General features: G+C 43.6%; 1 protein-coding gene across 10 annotated transcripts in view; it reads left to right on the top strand.

The window, feature by feature from the left end:
- The window catches only part of NAV2 (neuron navigator 2), a 669,134-nt gene that overhangs the window by 559,349 nt on the left and 90,042 nt on the right, over window positions 1–19,743 (top strand). For 9 of the 10 annotated variants that reach the window (XM_086959512.1, XM_086959519.1, XM_086959513.1 and 6 more), the window contains one exon: window positions 18,657–19,109. The exons of the other annotated variant lie outside the window; for it this stretch is intronic. In XM_086959512.1, coding sequence (XP_086815638.1) covers window positions 18,657–19,109 — 453 coding nt within the window. The remainder of the gene's footprint in view (window positions 1–18,656; window positions 19,110–19,743) is intronic. 10 annotated transcript variants of the gene reach the window in all.

The following is a 19,743-nucleotide window of genomic DNA, read 5'->3' as shown; positions in this document are numbered from 1 at the left end:
CTTGCTTTAGACCATGCCCTTTGGTAGCAGTGAATGTTCTTTGCATCTTAGCTGTGAAACTAAGAAAACAGACTTCAGACATGTTCGCTCTTCCAAGTTCGGGCCCATTTTACAGGGATCGCTCCTGTTTACATAAATTATTGGTCTTAAAAACACAATTTTGTGTGCCAGAGACAATTGTAACAGTACTCATTTTTTTTTTTTTTTAGTAACCTCTGTAGATGTACCCTCCCAAAATACTGCCTAGAAGCTGTGTAATCCATTAAAAGAAATTGCTGGTTCAGGTCAAACCCACTGTGGCAGTGACTTCATTCCCACCGAAAATATTTTCTGGGCGCCAAAACCGAGGGCTGACCTAAAATTGACCATTTTCTTTATTTTTTTGGCTGATGTGTAACGCTGCTTTCAAATTGACGTATGCATAGCAACATTTGCAAAGTAAATAATTATGCAATAGTAATTCTCAATTTGAGGAACGTTTACGTTATGTTACATTATTGGAAAAAACTGTGTGTTCGCCCAACCTTTTTTTAATTCTTTTTAATTTCTTTATTATTATGAAAGTGCTGAGGAAAAATTGATGGCTGTGGTATGGTACACCCAAAACAGCCAGTGAGTATTTTTATTTTGGCCTAAAAGGCCATAAAAGAGCTAAGTAAATACATTAATACAAAATATATAAAAGCAAATAAAAATAAAAGGATATAAAAGGGAGAAAAAAGATCCGACTAAATAACCAAAAACAGGCACGTAGTATAAATGGCGACGTGAACATCTTGAAGCAGTCCTTACAGCAATGGTGTGTCTTCAAAGCCTCTTCAGGGAGGGTTTGGGACCATCTTCTAATGGCTCCATTCCATCGACTTACGCCGCGGTGCAGTGCAGCGAGTGACCTGGTCATGTGATGTACTATTGTCTTTGATGGGAGACACCCATTCTTAAACCATTTGACAATTATTTTAATTTCTATTGACCTCGCAGTCCGTGTCCATATTGGGCCACCGAAATCACCTGTGAGAGGGTAAGCGCCTGAAAATGCTTACGGGTGATTCGCAGCGCTCTACAAATTCACATAGAATAACAAGCTACCCCTGAGAGTTTATATTTTTTAAATCTGTTCAAACATAGGCTAGAAGATGATTGCCACTGAAGGCGCCGCTGTAGCCAGAGCCACTAAAATTATGCATCAAAGGAGGACCGAATTATGAGGGCGAGTTGATAAAATTAAGCCGCACAAAAAGGCAAGTTAGGCAGCATATTCTGTGCCCGTATAATTTGACTATTTTAACACAATAACTTTGTGTGGATTAATGTTACACCTTCTTAAAACCGGTTTAATACCTGAAAACACAAGTTAGTAAATGAAATGTGACCCAACACACTTTCCAGAGGGTCTGCTTCTATGCAGCACAGCACGTATGTTGTGATTTTAATTACTTTTAATCCGTTTGAGCTAGACACAAAGCTTTTTTGTGGTGAAACATGCAAATGGTGCAGCAAATGGTGTATTACCTGGAATTGCGTTAAATTCAGAACTATGCGGAAAATGCCTCTGCTGCCAAAGCACATAACTTTAACAACAATATGCAAAGAAATTGTAGATTTCCTGAAAGTCCTGGCATTACATTCCCTGATACTGCATTGAGACTCAGTTGGAGCTAAGCATATGTGTGTTAATCAGTGTGTTGACAGACACACCTACTGCAGGTGAGACCATTGCTTTCCTGTTTGAGATTTTCTCATGTCATTAGCTCTGTGACGTTGGTAGTAAGTGTTCTTGTAAGTCTGCTTACAGCCCACCAATAATGTTGAGTGAACCAGGAGCTGAAACTTCCAACTTCGAACTAGTTCATTGTACTTCATCAGACCGAGCACAGTGACATGTCGGACATTCTTCAAATAATCCCACAATGTCTTCAATTTAACTCGAATGTCTTTGGGAAAATAAATCCCTGCTGAGGATTCATCCGGGGCAGTGTTCTTCCAAGTAGCCAGAGTTATTTTTGGTGCATTAAGTATCTTGCACAGTGTGGCTATCTTTTGGCATAAGAATGTTTGTTTTTGAGTCTGGGCAATCATGCTATGGTAAATTCAGAGAAACTACAATTCTTGCTATCTTACACTACTAAACACCTACTTTCTTTTTTATTTTTCTTGTATCTGAATTTTCATTACATATATTGTCGTCTTTTACGTATTTCTAATTTTTCTCTTTGCAACACCATAACATGTTGTTAATAGGTAAGAACGCTTAGTTGGCCGGTTCATTAACAGATCTATGTGTAACCTGTTGGTTCCATGTTCAAATCATGGAAATACGGGACTTTGGTTCCTCCGCTTTCAATAGAATGGGTTCCGTTGAGTTGGATCGTGGTGACAGCTGTTAATTGGTGACACAATATTGAGTTTGCTGTGTCTACTCCACAAACGTTGGTAATATGTATAGCTTCGCATTATAAAGTAGGCATTCTGTTGGCAGCTGTGTTGATGAATCGGTGGTGAGAGGTTGAGTAATATAGTTTATAGAGTTGGAAAACTTTTATTTGATTCTAGATGAAAAATAAAGAAACACATCTCAAATGTTGGGATGCTCATTTTAACAAAAACCTTTGTGTTTTATTCACCTATCATTACAAGTAAAAGATTTACTTATTATTCTTAACTTTCAAAAAGTGTACAAAGATAGTGGTAGAAATACTCCCTTCTACAGTGCACCAGTAACTACTGGCCAGTGGGATATCTCTTTATGATCAGTGAAGATCAGTATTGCTGCAGCAAAGAAGTGAAGACCTTTATGGGCAGTGAAAAGGGTGATGAGTGATGTTGGTGGTGGACCCAGGCTTTCAGGATTATTGAAACTGTGTGGGCAGAGGCTGCATCTGGGCCTGTTTCAGTGGTAGACTGGGGGCATTTATTTTTTCAAAATTTCTTTATTCACAATTTGCAAATATTACAGGACATATACATGTAGAAAATAAAACCATCAAGGTAGCGACCTGATGCCGAACAAAGAATAAACAAAAAAAGCTGCAGTGTAGAGTTAGGGACATGATTACAGCAGGTTCATGCTGTAGAAACTAAATCAAATGGATATATATATATATATATATATATATATATATATATATATATATATATATATATATATATATATATATATATATATATAATGTAACCAATATTTTGATTTGGGTTTTAAAGAGTACAACATTGGTGTGCTGACCCACAATATTGGTTGTGCTGCTGAGTGGCAGAGGGCATTTGTCTGTTTTAAAAGAACTGATATTGGTGTGGATAACTGAACACAAAACCTCTCTTTGGATGAAACAATTGTACTTGTCATTGCTCTCTGGAAGTAATCAAATACTCTGGTGCTTACCCTGCTTCAAATGTGATCACTTTGTTCAAAATAGTGCTTTGGTAGATAGATCTCCAAATAAAAGGACTCAAACTTGACACCCAAGTCTGGGTTAAGATTAAGGTTTCCAAGATGAAAATTCATTTTCTTTTAAGTTCGTTTGCCGTAAAGTGCAACTCTATCTAAAGCAGTTCGTTGTTTGGGGAATTTCTTTTCCAAACTTTCAGAGTTTGTATTGACCTTGTTTTAAATGAAAAACACACACATTCCAAAACTGCTATAAAGCATTTCAACCGATCTGCTTTGACCAACATTTCTGCTTTAACCAGTTAAAAACTCGTTAGACTTTTATTGTGAACTATTAGATGCAAATTATCCAAATTAGTATGCTATTGGCATACTTTCCTCGGTGGATAAGCTGGCAGCCACACTTGTAGTAGAAATTATGAAACAAAATAGCGAATTTGGCAATATTGGTTTGTAATAGTTTTAGAATCTATAGGGTCAAATTCATGAAACCTAGATACATCTATTTTCTGTGCCTTGGCTCCAGAACTTTTCCCTACATCTGCACCTGTAGCCTTTTACAATCCTCTCAATCAGCACAACGCTGGTTCCTCTGTCACACTACCTTATACAGTTCACCATATTGTTCTGATGAGCTTTTTGCTACTTGAATTTCCCCGTTATATGTTTCTTCAAAATTCCCTTACTGTGCATCTTGGTGTTAAAACCCTGTAAAGAGTTCACTTCTGCAGTTTATACTGCACTGTAAAAGAATTTCTAAAACATACATGCTGTTGTCATACACAACAACCCCACGTTAAAATCATTAACGAACCGTGTCAAATTCTTCTTAAATATTAACAGTAAAAAGACACCAATGTTACAGTTGCCAGATATTTACTTTTCTTTACCCCAACAGACTTCTTTTATTTGACAATATTATGATCATCCGAGTGAAATTAACCAGGGCCATGCTTTTTACTTAGCGTGCAGTTAAATGGTTAACACATGAATGCCATTTACCATTGGTCCATGACTTACTGGAATAACATATTGTCTAAATAGAATAATCCACTCTGCAATGTAGATATCTGGAGTTGGATGCTGGACAGATTCTAATTGTCATGGAGTTTTTCTTACGTAAATAATAGTATACATTGCCCAAAAGGGTTATTTAGAAAAAGGAAAGTAGCATTGGGGACAATCTGCCTAAAAGTGTGACTTAGGGGAAAAACTAAACAGTCATGTGTCAGAATGTCCTAGAACCATGAAGTCACAAAATGCCTTTGGGGCATTAATCGCAGGGTCTCTGCTCAATCTAAATTCCTTTAATCAAAATCTTGTTGACCTATTCTTTTGACGGGAACATCTTTACAAAGATAATTGGACGAAGCTGAAAGTTTAAACTGCTTAGATGCTTCGGTTTGTTAGCAAGTTTCCTGTATTATTGATGATCACTGGGATTTTAGCTTATGATCAAAATATTTGTCAGGACAATGCGTCTGTTGTGTCTGTGAATCTTTAGTTTTCTATCGTACTATCAGTCCTTGGCAATCTATTCAGTAATGTTTATTTCGTATTCCACTCTTGGGACGAAAATTCTGTTTCACATTGTAGGGTTTTTTGCCTTACTTATAGGAATTTGTCACATAACTAGTTCGCTAAATCACCTTTTTCCCCCAAGGGCTATCTACATCAATTTTCTCTGCTTATTATATCTAAAAGTTCATAATTCAGTGGGTTTGTTACAAATGATTCTATATGGTTAATCCTACTCTAAATGTAATTTCTTAACCCCTTTCTATTCCTTTTTAGGTCTCGCCTGTCGATGCGCATCGAGCAAGCGAGACTATGGGGGCTTATCCACTCTTTATCCACTGCAAGGAATCGTGGCGATTCCTTGCAGTGCCCGTGACTTTTAAGCTCAATGCGCATGCGCATTGAGCTTAAAAGCGCGTGCACGTCCGTCTTGTTTTACCCGCTCCGCCCCCTCCCCTTCCCGCCGTGTCGCATTTCTCCTCCCCCCTCCCCTCCGTCTTGTTTGTTTATTTTACCCGCTCCGCCCCCTCCCCTTCCCGCCGTGTCGCATTTCTCCTCCCCCCTCCCCTCTCTTCCCTCCGTCTTGTTTGTTTATTTTACCCGCTCCGCCCCCTCCCCTGCCCGCCGTGTCGCCGTGTCTCCGATCCTTTCGCTTGAGGAGAAAATAACGGTAATTTACAAGCCAGTGTAATGACGCCACACATATAAACATACAATTTCACAAGAAAACGTCCAGCTCAGACTCCTGCAATCATAGAATAGACAACTAAATAGCACGGATCACAGACTCATTGAGGAAGTGGCCAGACCATCCTCAACTTAGTCACCAAACTGCAAACCGTCCTGAAACAGCCAAAGAACAATCTTGGGGATAACTTTCACAACTTGGTACGCCCACGGCTAAACAAGATATCACAACCGTATTCAGTCTCAACACGGATAAGCAATATATCTCTCAATATAACATTTGCACAACACTATGTACTATAAGCAGGACCTCTCAAATTATTGTTTCTGCGGTATTTTCAATCTTCTGGATTTATTTTATACTAGCCAATGTATTCCGCCATCTGCTGCATAGTTTACAGATTTCAACAAAACATGTTTCCAGCTCAAAGTCAGTTGCAACACAATGGCAGACCCATAGCAAATATTAGTTGGTTATCTTTTGGTCGTTACAGCCTGATATCAAGCTGTTGCCGATGAGATTAAACAGTTACATAGCCAGTAATAATGCCCCAAATTGATGAAATGTGGACTGGCTTTTTGTCTGTGCTTGAAAAAAACCTTATCACCGGAATGCACATAATAAAAGAGGGGCACCTTTTATTATAAGTGTGCACATAGACTTTTTTGTGCTAAGTGCAAATTGCAACTTTTCAATAAAAATTTTACTCTGAGTGATAGAAGGGGCTCTGTTAGTAAAAAGCTGTTACGTACTTTAGGATGCAATTTAATCACTTGTTGAGTAACATTTTAAACCCCTCACCCTCCCTCACCCTCACCCACACTCCCCCTCACTCACCTTCAACACCTCACCCTCACTCACCCTCAACACCTCACACTCACTCACCCTCACCCTCTCTCACCCTCTACCCTCACTCACCCTCAATACCTCACCCTCACCCTCACTCACCCTCACCCTCACTCACCCTCACCCTCACTCACCCTCACTCACCCTCACCCTCACTCACCCTCAACCCCTCACCCTCACTCACCCTCAACCCCTCACTCACCCTCACTCACCCTCACTCACCCTCACCCACCCTCACCCACCCTCACCCTCACCCACCCTCACCCACCCTCACCCTCACTCACCCTCACTCACCCTCACTCACCCTCACTCACCCTCACTCACCCTCACTCACCCTCAACCCCTCACCCTCACACAGTGCAATAGGTCTCGGAGCATTTGAGTTAGAGCTTTTAGAAATGTTTATGGCTTTTTTTAAAAAAATTCTTTAGCATTGGCTACAGGAAACAAAAATGCTAAAGATTTACAAAAAAACCCATAAACAATTCTAAAAGCACTAACTCTAATGCTGCGAGACCTATTGCATTTCCAATGCTTGTTGGTTCTACCCATTAATTTATTTTCTCAACTATGTCATTTAATGTGCTATTTCTTTCTCAAACTACACTGTGCTAGTTCAAGATTTCCTATTGATATTATTTCTAATTGGTAGTTTGTTTTATATATGGAAAATAGAAAAACAACTATTTATATTTAGGAGCAGATAGAATTGGCTATAAAGCAAGAGGACCGGTCCAGGCAGCCACAAATCAGTATTATGGCCTACATTCACCTGGCTGAGAGGTTTTGCCTGCCTGGTAGCTGCCCAGGAGCAGCCATCCAGGGCGTAATTCCTGCAACAGAACCAAACCGAACTCTCAGATAGCCTTGATAATGGTAATAACATTTTGTTTTTTAAGCAGGATATTTTACGACCTTGTTGTTCATAAAGGCAACGGGGATAATTATTTACAAAGAAGCAACAAATAGTTTAGCCATTACAAAGTCAGAATGGACTGAACTCTTGTGATGACATCAAGCCATAAGCCCCCTTGGCTTCAATCCTCGTGGTGCTCGGTGTCAATTGTATCAATCATTCTTGTATTTTCAACTAAGTGAAGCCATTCAACATCAAATCATTGTAAAGCATCAAGACCTTTGGAAGTCAAAATACACAGAGACCTGCACTGTGCTTTTCTTTATGGAAAATAACGTTCCGTCTTCAATGTTATTTGCTATCCGATATTTCTACCAGCAAACCTGTGTCTTCGCCTTTTTTCTCCATCACATATTATCGGTGCATATATTTATTGCTACTCCTTTTTGTGTTTATTCGTTCCTTAATCTGTTGACAAGGAGCTGCTTTTCCATCTTTGATTGGCGGCACGTAGGTCTGTTGGATGGTCCAATTTTTCCAAAATGGTGGTTCTAAAATCTGCTACATTTGAATATAATTAGATTTATTCTTTTGGAATAGTCTTCACTTCGAGCAACGGACTCCATTGATAAAACAGATAGCGGTGCACATGTTGGTAGTGTGAGGTTCCGTGACGATTGTAAGTGGTGTTTTTAACTCGCACGAATATGGTCGAGTCTAGTATCTATGAACCGCAAATGACGAGTTTTGTAAGTGTGCGCAGTTTCGCTGTGCTAACTTAAACCGTTCGTTTGTTATGTGGGTTTGTCATCTGTACCCACGGGTTCCATCTTAGATACGGCATCCATTTTGTCTCTTGCCCTCAAGTAGCCAGCGAACGGACGCTGTCCGCTTCGCGACCCTGGGACTCCCAAGATATGGCGGAAGACACATGTCCTTTGAAAGTGTCTTTATGACGAGGGGGTTGCTACTATAAGGCAGATGGCGCCGCTCGAGGCTCATCTTGCCGCACGGGCTTATTGTCTCAGTCGTGCATCTCATTAGGCACGTCCCTTTGATGCCTGTATCTCGTGCTTCTTGACACTCCCCTTTTACACCCTTTTCGATCTCCCTACTGTCTCCGTCTTCCTCTGCACCTGTCTTCGTTCCTATTTCGATCTACTTTACTGCTGATTGGAATTTGCTAATGGTGGGAAGATGGGTTTTTACAGTTGGGAATCGCCAAATGTTTCCGCACTTATGTTCCGGATCTTGTGTGTTTCAAAGTGATCTAAGCGACCCCTCTGAGAGCGACTTGTGGGAACCAGGTTGTAAACTATTGTGTATCATGTTATCCTATGGGTAAAAACTGTATAAAAGGAGCGATCCACAAATACAATTTGAAGCAGTCTCCCCGAACTACACTCGATGTACTTCCTGTGACTTCTGTGTTCCCTGCAGTAAATAAACCTTGACTCTTTGACGCCGAAGGAAGTGTCCCGTGTCTCTGTGACTTGTACGCCGGAGCAGGTTACCCACGAAGGTTTCAGGTGTTGTGCCCTGGCACCGCTGGGTCCAAAGAACCCAGTCCTTCAGTTGGCGCCCAACGTGGGGCTGCATCAGTGGTACCGGTCCAAGCCCGACGATCGTGAGGAACTTCGTGTGAAATCTCCGAGGGAAGGTGCACCCCGCTTCATCGATCCTGTTGTCGAAATAAGTGGCCCGAAGACTTTTCCCGCGAAGATTCCCGCCTCCTAACGGCTGCGACGGACTGCTGCCCTGACTGTAGACCTGTTTTGGCGCCTGGCGTAGACCTTGGTATAGCGAGACGATTGACGGGCCTTCCTGAGGACGCCATTGATCTTTGAGTTAAGTATTTGTGGGTCGCTCCCAGAGTTCTTGGTTGTAGACACTTTAGCGAGTGTCTTTGTTGTAAACACTTTAGCGAGTGTTTTTGTTGTAGACACTTAAGCGGGTGTCTTTGTTGTACACGCTGTGTGAGTGTTTTTGTCGGTGACACTTTGCTAGCGTACTTTGTTGTTGTTGTATTTGTTTGACGACTGCAGCCGCCAAAGACCGAGGGTTTAGTTCTTTGCTGGGACTTGGTAAATCCCGAAATCCCGTAACCCTTGAAGTTTGTGAAACTCGGCTAGTGTGCAAGATGCCTGGTCGCAGTACTTTGTTCAATTGCTTTAGACCTTGTGGTGCGGATTCCCTGCTGGAGGACTCGTGTCCGATACCTCCGGTTGGAACTCCTACATATGACTTATATAGCAAACATGGGCTAGGCCCGATTGCTTTTAACGATTATTGGATCAAATATACAAAGAAAGACGGCGATCTTCGTTGGCCACCTCACGGTAGCTTCGAAGCGTCGATCTTAGATAATTTGGAAATAAAGTTGTTCGAACGTAAATCAAGGCCGGCCATGTTTGATGCCTTTCGGTTCTGGCGCAAAGAAGCCCGACAGAAAGAGATCAGACAAAATAAACGTAGTCAGCGAGATACTGTTGCTACTATAGTGATGAAAGCTGAGCAGTTTCAGCGTGATAAGGAGGATAAGGATAAGGAAGTGTTTGAGAGATTACAGCGTATGTCCATAGACAAATGCTATCCTGTTTTGCCTACGGAGTCGGATAAGAAGGAAGAGGCAGTTGAGGATTCTTTAATGTCCTATCTTATGAAGTCGCCACCTCCGTACGTACAGGGTACCGCAGCTCCTGTGGTCCCTGCCGTACCTGTTCTTCCACCTGTAATTCCTCCACCAGTTCCTCAACCTGCACCTGCTCTTCCGACTGTTCCTGCTCTTTTGCCTATTTCTATTCCTACTGCTCCTCCGCTCCCACATACTCCTGTTCCCGCTACTGCTCACGCTACTGCTCCTGTGTTGTTAACCCCTGTTGCTGCTAACGTCTCTACTCCTTCTCTTGTTAGTCCTGTGTCTTACTCTTCTCCCTCTACTCGTAATCGTGATTCTCCCCTTGCGACAAACTTCTTTCAGTCGCTCGGACCTGTTTTTGGGTCTGCAGGTTCTGATGGTCCACAGAGACGTAGCCAGCTTCCTGGTAATAGAGAACGTGTTGCGCTATACAATATGGCGATGGGTTGGATGATAAACCCTGTTAGAAATCCACCTCGTGTTGTCCTCGAAACGTTTGATCAATTCAACATACCTACTCAGAGATATGTGTTTGATGAAATGTGCAAGTTCTTACATGATCAGATAGCGGCCAATGCGCCTGACGAGGTGCTGACCGCCCTGTCTGAACTCCGGCTTCAGTTCGCAACTGGACTGATAGTCGACACTAATGTCCGACGTGCTATTGAGCGGTTGCTATCTCTTCGTCCCGCTCCTATTCCTCATGCATTGTTCGTTGAGGACATTGAACAACGAGATGGGTCTGGCCAATATCCTATGCGTGAAGTTCCGCCAGTTTGGGTACCCGCTGATAATACTAATGCTAATGCTCCAATACCAGCACATTTCCAGAGAGTGTGGATACACCTCCCTTGGAAACGATCGGAAGTGCTTCAGGTGAAACAAACTTTGCCCGATCCTCGCAAGAATCCTGCTGGGTATTATAAGGAATTATCGCAGCTCGTAGACGCTACGATAATGAATCTGGCCGATATCGACATGTTGTTTGGCAATGTCGTACCGCAACCGGTATGGGCCAAGATTCGTCACCAAGATCACGCAAATGAATTAGGTGGTGATTGGGCTGCCATTACAGCGGCAGACGCTGGACAAGTGGCTGCTACTAAACCCGATCAGTTGATTGAACTTCTTCCCCAGCGAATCATTACATTAATGAAAACGCTTATGCCAGCTATGAGGGTAAATTGGGACAAGTTGTCAGCCTGTAAGCAGAAGAAAGATGAGAGTGTTTCAGACTTCTTTACGAGGTTCGAGGAAACATTCGTCGATCATAGTGGGCAGGATATGGGTACTGAGGGTGGACAGAGGTTGTTTGTGGATAAATTCGTATCGAACTTATTGCCCGACTTGAGCCATAAATTGAAAAATTCAGAAAGTTCATGGGCCGTTTCTACCTCAGCTCAGATATTGGCTACGGCACAATATTACGAAAATAGAGAAAAAGAGGAAAATGACCGTGCCGATAAAAAGACGAAAGAGCTGAAAACTAAAGTGTTGTTACAACAAGCATATCCGCCGCGTTCTAATCAGAATGCGCCTCAGCAGAATAGATCGCAGTCGCAATCGAATCAATCGCAGCCGCGTAATGATTCATCTTTTCAGAGATCTTCATTAGGGTACAATCAATGTGCTTATTGTAGACAGGAGGGACACATTAAATTCAATTGTCCTGCTTTAAATGACCGTAGTGGTGGTAATTCGTCTAGAGGAGGTCGTGGTGGTGCACAGCACGCATCAAGTGGTAGAGGTCGTGGTGCTCAGAATGATCGCTCTGACCATTCATCAAATTCTAATAACTGTTTCGATCAACGTGGATCATCGCAAGGACGATCTGCGCAGTACAATGTAGACGATTATTACGTCGATCAGGGACCTGACGATAGTAATTACTAGGACAGCCAAAGACAAGGAGATGGAGTGGTATCAGTTCCGGTTGATCAGAGAGGGCCTTACGTCGCAGTTGCTACATCGGGCGTCGTTGAGCCTTTTCTGTTGGACACTGGTGCAGCGAAAAGTTCTATCATGCATTCGAAACTCCCTGGCGCACCTTTGTCTGGCTTAACAAATGTTTCCGTTGGATTCTCTGGCGCCCCCGTTAGCAATCCAGTTTCGCGCCCTTTGCCCCTTAAAATTGGGCCACGTGAGCTCGAAGCTCCATTGATTTTGTCTACTGGTTGTGGCGAAAATCTTTTGGGTCTGGATTTGCTTAAACGCTTGTATGCGACTTTGTATTGTTCTCCTGCGGGTGTAAAGCTTACGTTAGGAGAGAGGGTAGTCTCTCCCATGTACTTGTCCCTCGATAAGCTTCCACCGGAATTGAGTTCTCTTCCTGCATCTTTGTGGGCGACGGGTCCAAATGACGTGGGCCTACTTGATATCTCCCCTTATGTTGTTCAGTTGAAATCGAATGTGCGATTGCCACGTATTCCCCAATATCGTATCTCCCTTGATGGTGAACGAGCTTTGTTAGCGATCATCTATGATTTGATCGAGAAAGATGTCATTGAAGAAACTCGGGGAAACGTGTGCAATAGTCCTGTACTGCCCATTCTTAAACGTACTGATCCTACCAAACCGCCTGTTTTTCGTTTTGTTATCGATTTACGGGAGGTAAATAAAATTGTGGTTCCTCAATTCCCTGTTGTGCCTGACATTACGGCGCTACTGACTCTGATTCCAGCTACAGCTTCATGGTTTTCGGTGATTGATTTGAAAAATGCGTTTTTCAGCATCCCGATTGCCGAAGAGAGCAGGGACCTTTTCGGTTTCTCTCTTGGTGGACGTAGCTTCCGGTTCAAACGCGCTCCTCAGGGCTACTGTGAAAGTCCATCGATTTACAGTCAAGCTTTGAAGGGTCAACTAGATGCGTTTAGGTTGCCGGTTGGTGCGGCTTTAATCCAATACGTCGACGACTTATTGGTGGCTGCTGATACTCAGGACATTTGCAAAATTGCTACAGTGTCGTTGCTGCAACATCTCTGTGAGTTAAACCACAAGGTGTCACCTTCTAAACTCCAATATTGTTGTCAAGAAGTAACCTACCTAGGTCACTTATTGTCAAAGGAGGGAAGGAGATTGACCCCTGAGAGAATTGCAGCGATTGCGCGCATGGCGGTGCCACAAACCCAAAGAGATGTGCGTGCCTTTCTAGGTATCACATCGTACTGCAGGCAGTGGATTCCTAATTTTTCATTGCTGGCGAAACCATTGGTGGCTCTTACGTGCAAGGATGTTTCGACTCCTTTACCATGGACGGAAGAATGTCAGAAAAGTTTTTCTGAATTACGTGATTCATTGTGTTCGGCTCCTGTGTTAGGTACCCCTGATTACAGTAAACCGTTCACGTTATATGTTCACGAGAGGGAAGGTTGTGCTTTAAGCGTCTTAACGCAACCTTTTGGTGGTAAGCAACGTCCATGTGCATATTTTTCCTCGACCTTAGACCCAGTAGCTAGAGCATTGCCGAGTTGTTTGAGAGCAACTGCGGCAGCTGCGGTCTCCATCCGACAATCAGCAGGATTGGTCATGGATAATATGCTTACGGTGATGGTTCCGCATGCAGTCGATACTCTTTTGAACCGTACGAAAACTCAGCACTTGACGAGTGCGAGGTTATCTGGGTACGAATTGACGCTCTTGGCAAGCCACATTCAGATAAAACGTTGTAATGTCCTAAATCCGGCAACTTTGTTACCAATTAGTGCAGAGTCAGATGCAGTAACAGAACATGACTGTTACTTGCGGACAGAGGAGGAAACAAAAGGTCGTGTGGACCTTAAAAACACCCCATTGGAAGACCCGGATGGCATCCTGTATGTGGATGGGTCATGTTTTAAATTGCCGAATGGTGATGTGACTACTGCTTATGCTGTGGTGACATTGAATACTGTTGTTGAGACTGCGAGATTGAGTCAGAATTCTGCCCAAGCTGCAGAGCTGATCGCTCTTACTAGAGCATGTGTATTAGCAAAAGGTAAACGTGTGAATGTGTACACCGATAGTCAGTATGCTTTCGGTGTAGCGCATAGTTTCGGACGATTGTGGCGAGAACGTGGTTTCTTGACGTCACATGGCACGAAAATACAGCATGGCCAGCTTGTGAACGATCTTTTGGATGCATTGACTTTGCCTGCTCAAGTTGCAATTGTTAAATGTAGTGCGCATCGTAAAGTGACGGATGATGTTGGTCGTGGTAATGCGTTTGCAGATGAGATTGCTAAGGAGACTGCCCGGAACCTTAGCACTCGAATGTATGTGACGAATTCGGTTAGGTGGCCTACAGAATCAAGTATGTGTGAGAATACTATAGAGAGTGTGAAAGCAATTCAGAATGAGGCCACCGACACTGAAAAGATGAAGTGGAAAGAAAGTACGGGAAGGTTGGATGTGAATGGTTGCTGGATTGATTTGTCAGATCAGAAAAGATGGATGTTGCCTGATGCGTATGTACTGGCCGTTGTGCAAATGGCACATGGGTTAGCACATATTAGCGCGAAAGGTATTTGCAAGTTGTTGGCTGATGTGTGGAAGAATGATGGAATTACTAAGTGTGCTGAACGTTTGGTGAAGAATTGTATGGTGTGTATAATGTACAATCCTGGCAAAGGAACCCCAACTCCCCCTGGCAGTTTTGCTCCTCCTTTGTATCCCTTTGAGGTGATCCAATTGGACTTCATCCATATGGAGCGATGCAATAACCTGAAATACGTTTTGGTTGTGGTTTGCGCATTCTCCCGATGGATCGAGGCCTATCCCCTCAAAAACAATACTGCTTTGTCTACTGCGAAAATCCTACTGAAGGAATACTTTCCTCGGTATGGAATGCCTAGAGTCGTGTGGTCAGATAACGGAAGTGAGTTTGTTGGAAGTGTGATGAAGAGTGTGTGTAAGGGCCTTGGAATAAATCAGAAATTCCATAGCGCCAATCATCCCCAGTCAGCTGGATTGGTTGAAGGGTACAATGGCACCCTTAAACTAAAATTAGCGAAGATTCAAGCTACGACTGGACTTTCGTGGCCTGATGCTTTGCCTCTAGCATTACTGTCAACTAGGGCGACTGTACACTCCCGAATAGGGCTCAGTCCCTATGAAATAGTGTTCGGCCGTCCTGCGAATGTGTGGGGGGTTCCTAGGCCAGGAATATTCTCTGATCTTGAGTTTCCGATGTTGATTGATTACTTACATGACTTGACTGCTAAACTGAGGTTAATTCATCAACAGGTTTACGACGCCTTGCCGACGCAGACGGAGGGTCCAGGCCACCGGCTCCAGCCCGGAGATTGGGTGGTTACCCGAAATTTTTCACGAAAAAACAATCTGGACCCCCGCTTCACCGGACCTTACCAGGTGCTCCTGGCCACGAGGACTGCCGTTCGTCTTGAGGGGCGGAAAAATTGGGTACATGCTACCCATTGTAAGCGAGTCCCTATTCCTTTGTCGGCAGACCCGTGGGTAAGGAAAGGCATTGCGTCAACAGAAACAGAAACATTGCCGGCGTTTGTACCTTTTAGCGACGCACAGCTTGTTGGAGAACCCTCAGCGCAGCAGAAAGCCACTGTTGAACATTTGTCAGCAAGAGACTCAAGACCAGACCAACGAACTGATCAGCAGGACGCTGTCTCTTCGACAGATCCTTTGTTCGACGTGCAGACACGTCCCGGGAAACATCGATATTCTTTGCGTTCTCATACTAAGGACAAATAAAATTGTTTTCTTGCTTTGCTAAAAACTGATAACTGCAATATCCTCGTTTCCCCTGATCAACTTTGAACATTTCGTATGATTGAAAATTGTTTGTACGTGTATTAAGATTTTTGTATCTTTTTCCTTCCACAGCTGATTTTTGTGCTAAATAAAATACATATTGTGTATTGAGGGCCGTAGGGCCGCACGCGTACTTCCTTCTGGACAGTAGGTCTTGACACTAGGTTAAAGACCGTCGGTTCCTAGGAACTCCTGGGGATTGACTATTGCTGCACAGAACGAAGTGCGTCAAGAAACGTTGCGGACGGTCGTAGGGAAATGGCATTTTCGAAGCTGAATGATTTGGAAGGAGCTCAGGCATATAGAGTCAAGCTGCAGAAACTTAGTTGTACGAAATGTTTTGTATCCCAGTTGTTTGTTTTGTTTTTAACTGCTTCTGCATTTTTGGCGGGTGGGGTGTATTACACTATGTCTTACTTCTTACTTCCTACCCCTACTCCTACTCCTTACCCTAACATTACTTCTACTGCTTCTCCCCATTCCTTTCATATTCTACCGGAACACGAACAGGCTAGACGTGTAGAATTCCGCAACAATTCCTTTATCCAGCTCCTCCATCAGCATCAGTTAGTGGTTAACACTACTAATTGTTGGGTGTGTGGGTTGATGCCACATACTACGGGTAAGGGAATTCCATATCTGGTGTTACCGTATAGTTCCCAAGGGTCAGCTCGAGCATTCCAAACAATGCTTCGAAGCGCACTAGGTTTCCACCCCTCTCCAGAACGTTCCCCCAAACCGGGTCCTACCTCGTGGCAGTGGGTGGTATCGATGATAATACAGGATTTGGAAGATGAGATCTATGATGCTTTTCTCATCCCTAAGGCAGAGGTACAAGCCTATAGGGCACCGGATAGAGGGGAATATAGTACGTTCACTAATGAAAAGCAGCTTAAAAGCTCGCCTCCAATATGGGTCGTACCCCACACTGGTAATTTTTGTATCGTGGGTCGTGGCTCGCAAGCCTCACTTGGAGTAAGTGCTTGCACTGAAAGTTACGTTCTGTCAATGTCCCCGATCCCTGTGCTTCTGGCTGCCAAGGGTACGTACTTCATCTGTCATGATCGTGCATATACATGGTTGCCCGCAGACTTCATGGGCTCATGTTTTGTTGCAAATCTGTTGCCTCCGACGTTTACTGTAGATGCCGATTATCATAAGACTAGAGTTGTACGAGGCGTAATTAGCGAAGAGGATACTGCCGGTCAAGAGGCAGGAGACTTTTTCAAGGGTTTCCTCCCGTTTTGGGGACCTATGGTTAATAGTAGGAACCTGAGACATTTGACTCGAGTGGTAGAATCGACAGCTAACATTACTGCCAGTGCCCTTGGTAATATCACCACAGAACTTCAGGCGGAGAGACTTATGACATTACAAAACCGTATGGTTTTAGATGTTGTCTTAGCAGATCGCGGTGGGGTATGTAAAGTGATCCATTCGAGCTGCTGCATTTTCATTCCAGATAATGCTCCTACTGTCTATCAAGCCATCTCGAAGTTGCACAAGATCTCCGAATCCATACACGTGGATGTAGGGGATTGGACGCTACTCGGTTGGTTTTGGGGCCTGATGTCGACTTGGGGTTGGAAGATTCTGACGATCATCGGGGTTGTGGTAGTGTTCCTGTTCACGTGTTGCCTTTGTGTGCAGTGTGGTCCTGCCTTATGTGGCCTCTGTGCTACAACGTGTATGAGACAACCATCTGCTACCAAGGGGACTCGGTTGGACAGAGCTATGCTACAACGACATCTTGATGGTCTGATGAATATCAAATATGATTCCGACTAGTGCTTGCCTACATGAGGGCAAAAGGAGCGTCTGAGGTTCCGTGACGATTGTAAGTGGTGTTTTTAACTCGCACGAATATGGTCGAGTCTAGTATCTATGAACCGCAAATGACGAGTTTTGTAAGTGTGCGCAGTTTCGCTGTGCTAACTTAAACCGTTCGTTTGTTATGTGGGTTTGTCATCTGTACCCACGGGTTCCATCTTAGATACGGCATCCATTTTGTCTCTTGCCCTCAAGTAGCCAGCGAACGGACGCTGTCCGCTTCGCGACCCTGGGACTCCCAAGATATGGCGGAAGACACATGTCCTTTGAAAGTGTCTTTATGACGAGGGGGTTGCTACTATAAGGCAGATGGCGCCGCTCGAGGCTCATCTTGCCGCACGGGCTTATTGTCTCAGTCGTGCATCTCATTAGGCACGTCCCTTTGATGCCTGTATCTCGTGCTTCTTGACACTCCCCTTTTACACCCTTTTCGATCTCCCTACTGTCTCCGTCTTCCTCTGCACCTGTCTTCGTTCCTATTTCGATCTACTTTACTGCTGATTGGAATTTGCTAATGGTGGGAAGATGGGTTTTTACAGTTGGGAATCGCCAAATGTTTCCGCACTTATGTTCCGGATCTTGTGTGTTTCAAAGTGATCTAAGCGACCCCTCTGAGAGCGACTTGTGGGAACCAGGTTGTAAACTATTGTGTATCATGTTATCCTATGGGTAAAAACTGTATAAAAGGAGCGATCCACAAATACAATTTGAAGCAGTCTCCCCGAACTACACTCGATGTACTTCCTGTGACTTCTGTGTTCCCTGCAGTAAATAAACCTTGACTCTTTGACGCCGAAGGAAGTGTCCCGTGTCTCTGTGACTTGTACGCCGGAGCAGGTTACCCACGAAGGTTTCAGGTGTTGTGCCCTGGCACCGCTGGGTCCAAAGAACCCAGTCCTTCAAGTGTCCAGTGAACGTTTTCTAGTTTAAGTTCAAGTTCAGGAATTTATATAGCGCACTACTTACCCAGAGGGTCTCCAGAATGGGACTCGTAACTGGATTGTTTACAAGATGTCTCATCCCATCAAAAGTGTGGAAATGCTGGTAGATATCTTTTTAGCTGTAGTTTAGTAGATTGTTTTGTAATCTTAACACTTATCTGTTTCCTCAATTATGTTATGTTTCTATGCAGACTTTTTGGTGGAAAGCCAAGTAAACAAGTCCCCATCACTACAAATGAAAATATGAAAAATGCCACAGTCATCTCGAACCCTCACGCCACCATGAACCAGCAGAGTAACCTCGATTCTCCTTCTGGCAGCGGGGGCAGCAGCCCCCTGTACAGTAAGAATCCCGACATGAACCAGTCTCCACTAGCCAGCAGCCCCAGCTCTGCCCATTCCGCCCCTTCCAATAGCCTCACCTGGGGGACAAGCCCAAGCAGCTCCTCTGCTGTAAGCAAGGACGGCCACGGGTACCAGTCTGTCAGTAGCCTTCACACCAGCTGCGAGTCCATCGACATCTCTCTCGGCAGTGGAGGGGGAATGAGCCACAACTCGCCCAGTGCTATGGTCACTGCGTCGAAAGACGATTCCTTGGCAAACTTTATCAGAACCAACAGTGTTAAGACTGCTATGTCAGAGAGGTTAGTAGGTTCTTCTTTCTTAACTAGATTGGCATGCATTAGATTAATTTGTTATTCAAATTAATGATGTCACAGTCCTTTTTTTATCCAAGTAGTGAACTATTGTAAAATAGTATTGTCTCTTCAGATAACTCATGCAAATACAGTTTGGTGAGAAACAGCAGAGTTATGTTGCATCGAATGACCGACTGATCAGCTTAATCATTGTCTCCACGCCGCTAAAAAGCTTCGGTTATGTAAAAATTATTTCAAGTTTCAGATTTGCATGTGAATGATGCTCCACTTTACATCAGATCCTGTTTTCGTCATGGGGTTATCTTCTCCTATCTGAAAAGTTCACTTGTTCTTGAAAATAGGAATCATTTTTATTTTTGTTTTTTTGACGTAAGTATTGCTAATCTTAGCCTCTTTTTACCTGACAGTCTCTTTGGTGAATTTAAAATGATTTATTTTGATTATTTTGCTCTATCAGATGCCTCAGAGCTGTTCATACAGCAATCAGCAGCACATGTCTTTCCCCTACCTGTTTAGACAAGTGGTAAATTTCTGAACATCTGCAGACACAACCGCAAACTTCAGCTTACTTGAGTCACTGAGATGTTTTTAGCTTCACCTCTAGTTTGGCAGAGTATTA

Source organism: Lissotriton vulgaris, chromosome 2_2 (genome assembly GCF_964263255.1).
Source record: "Lissotriton vulgaris chromosome 2_2, aLisVul1.2, whole genome shotgun sequence".
NCBI classification, from domain to species: domain Eukaryota; kingdom Metazoa; phylum Chordata; class Amphibia; order Caudata; family Salamandridae; genus Lissotriton; species Lissotriton vulgaris.
Note: the sequence above shows the minus strand (reverse complement) of the source record. Positions and strands in the feature narration are given on the sequence as shown.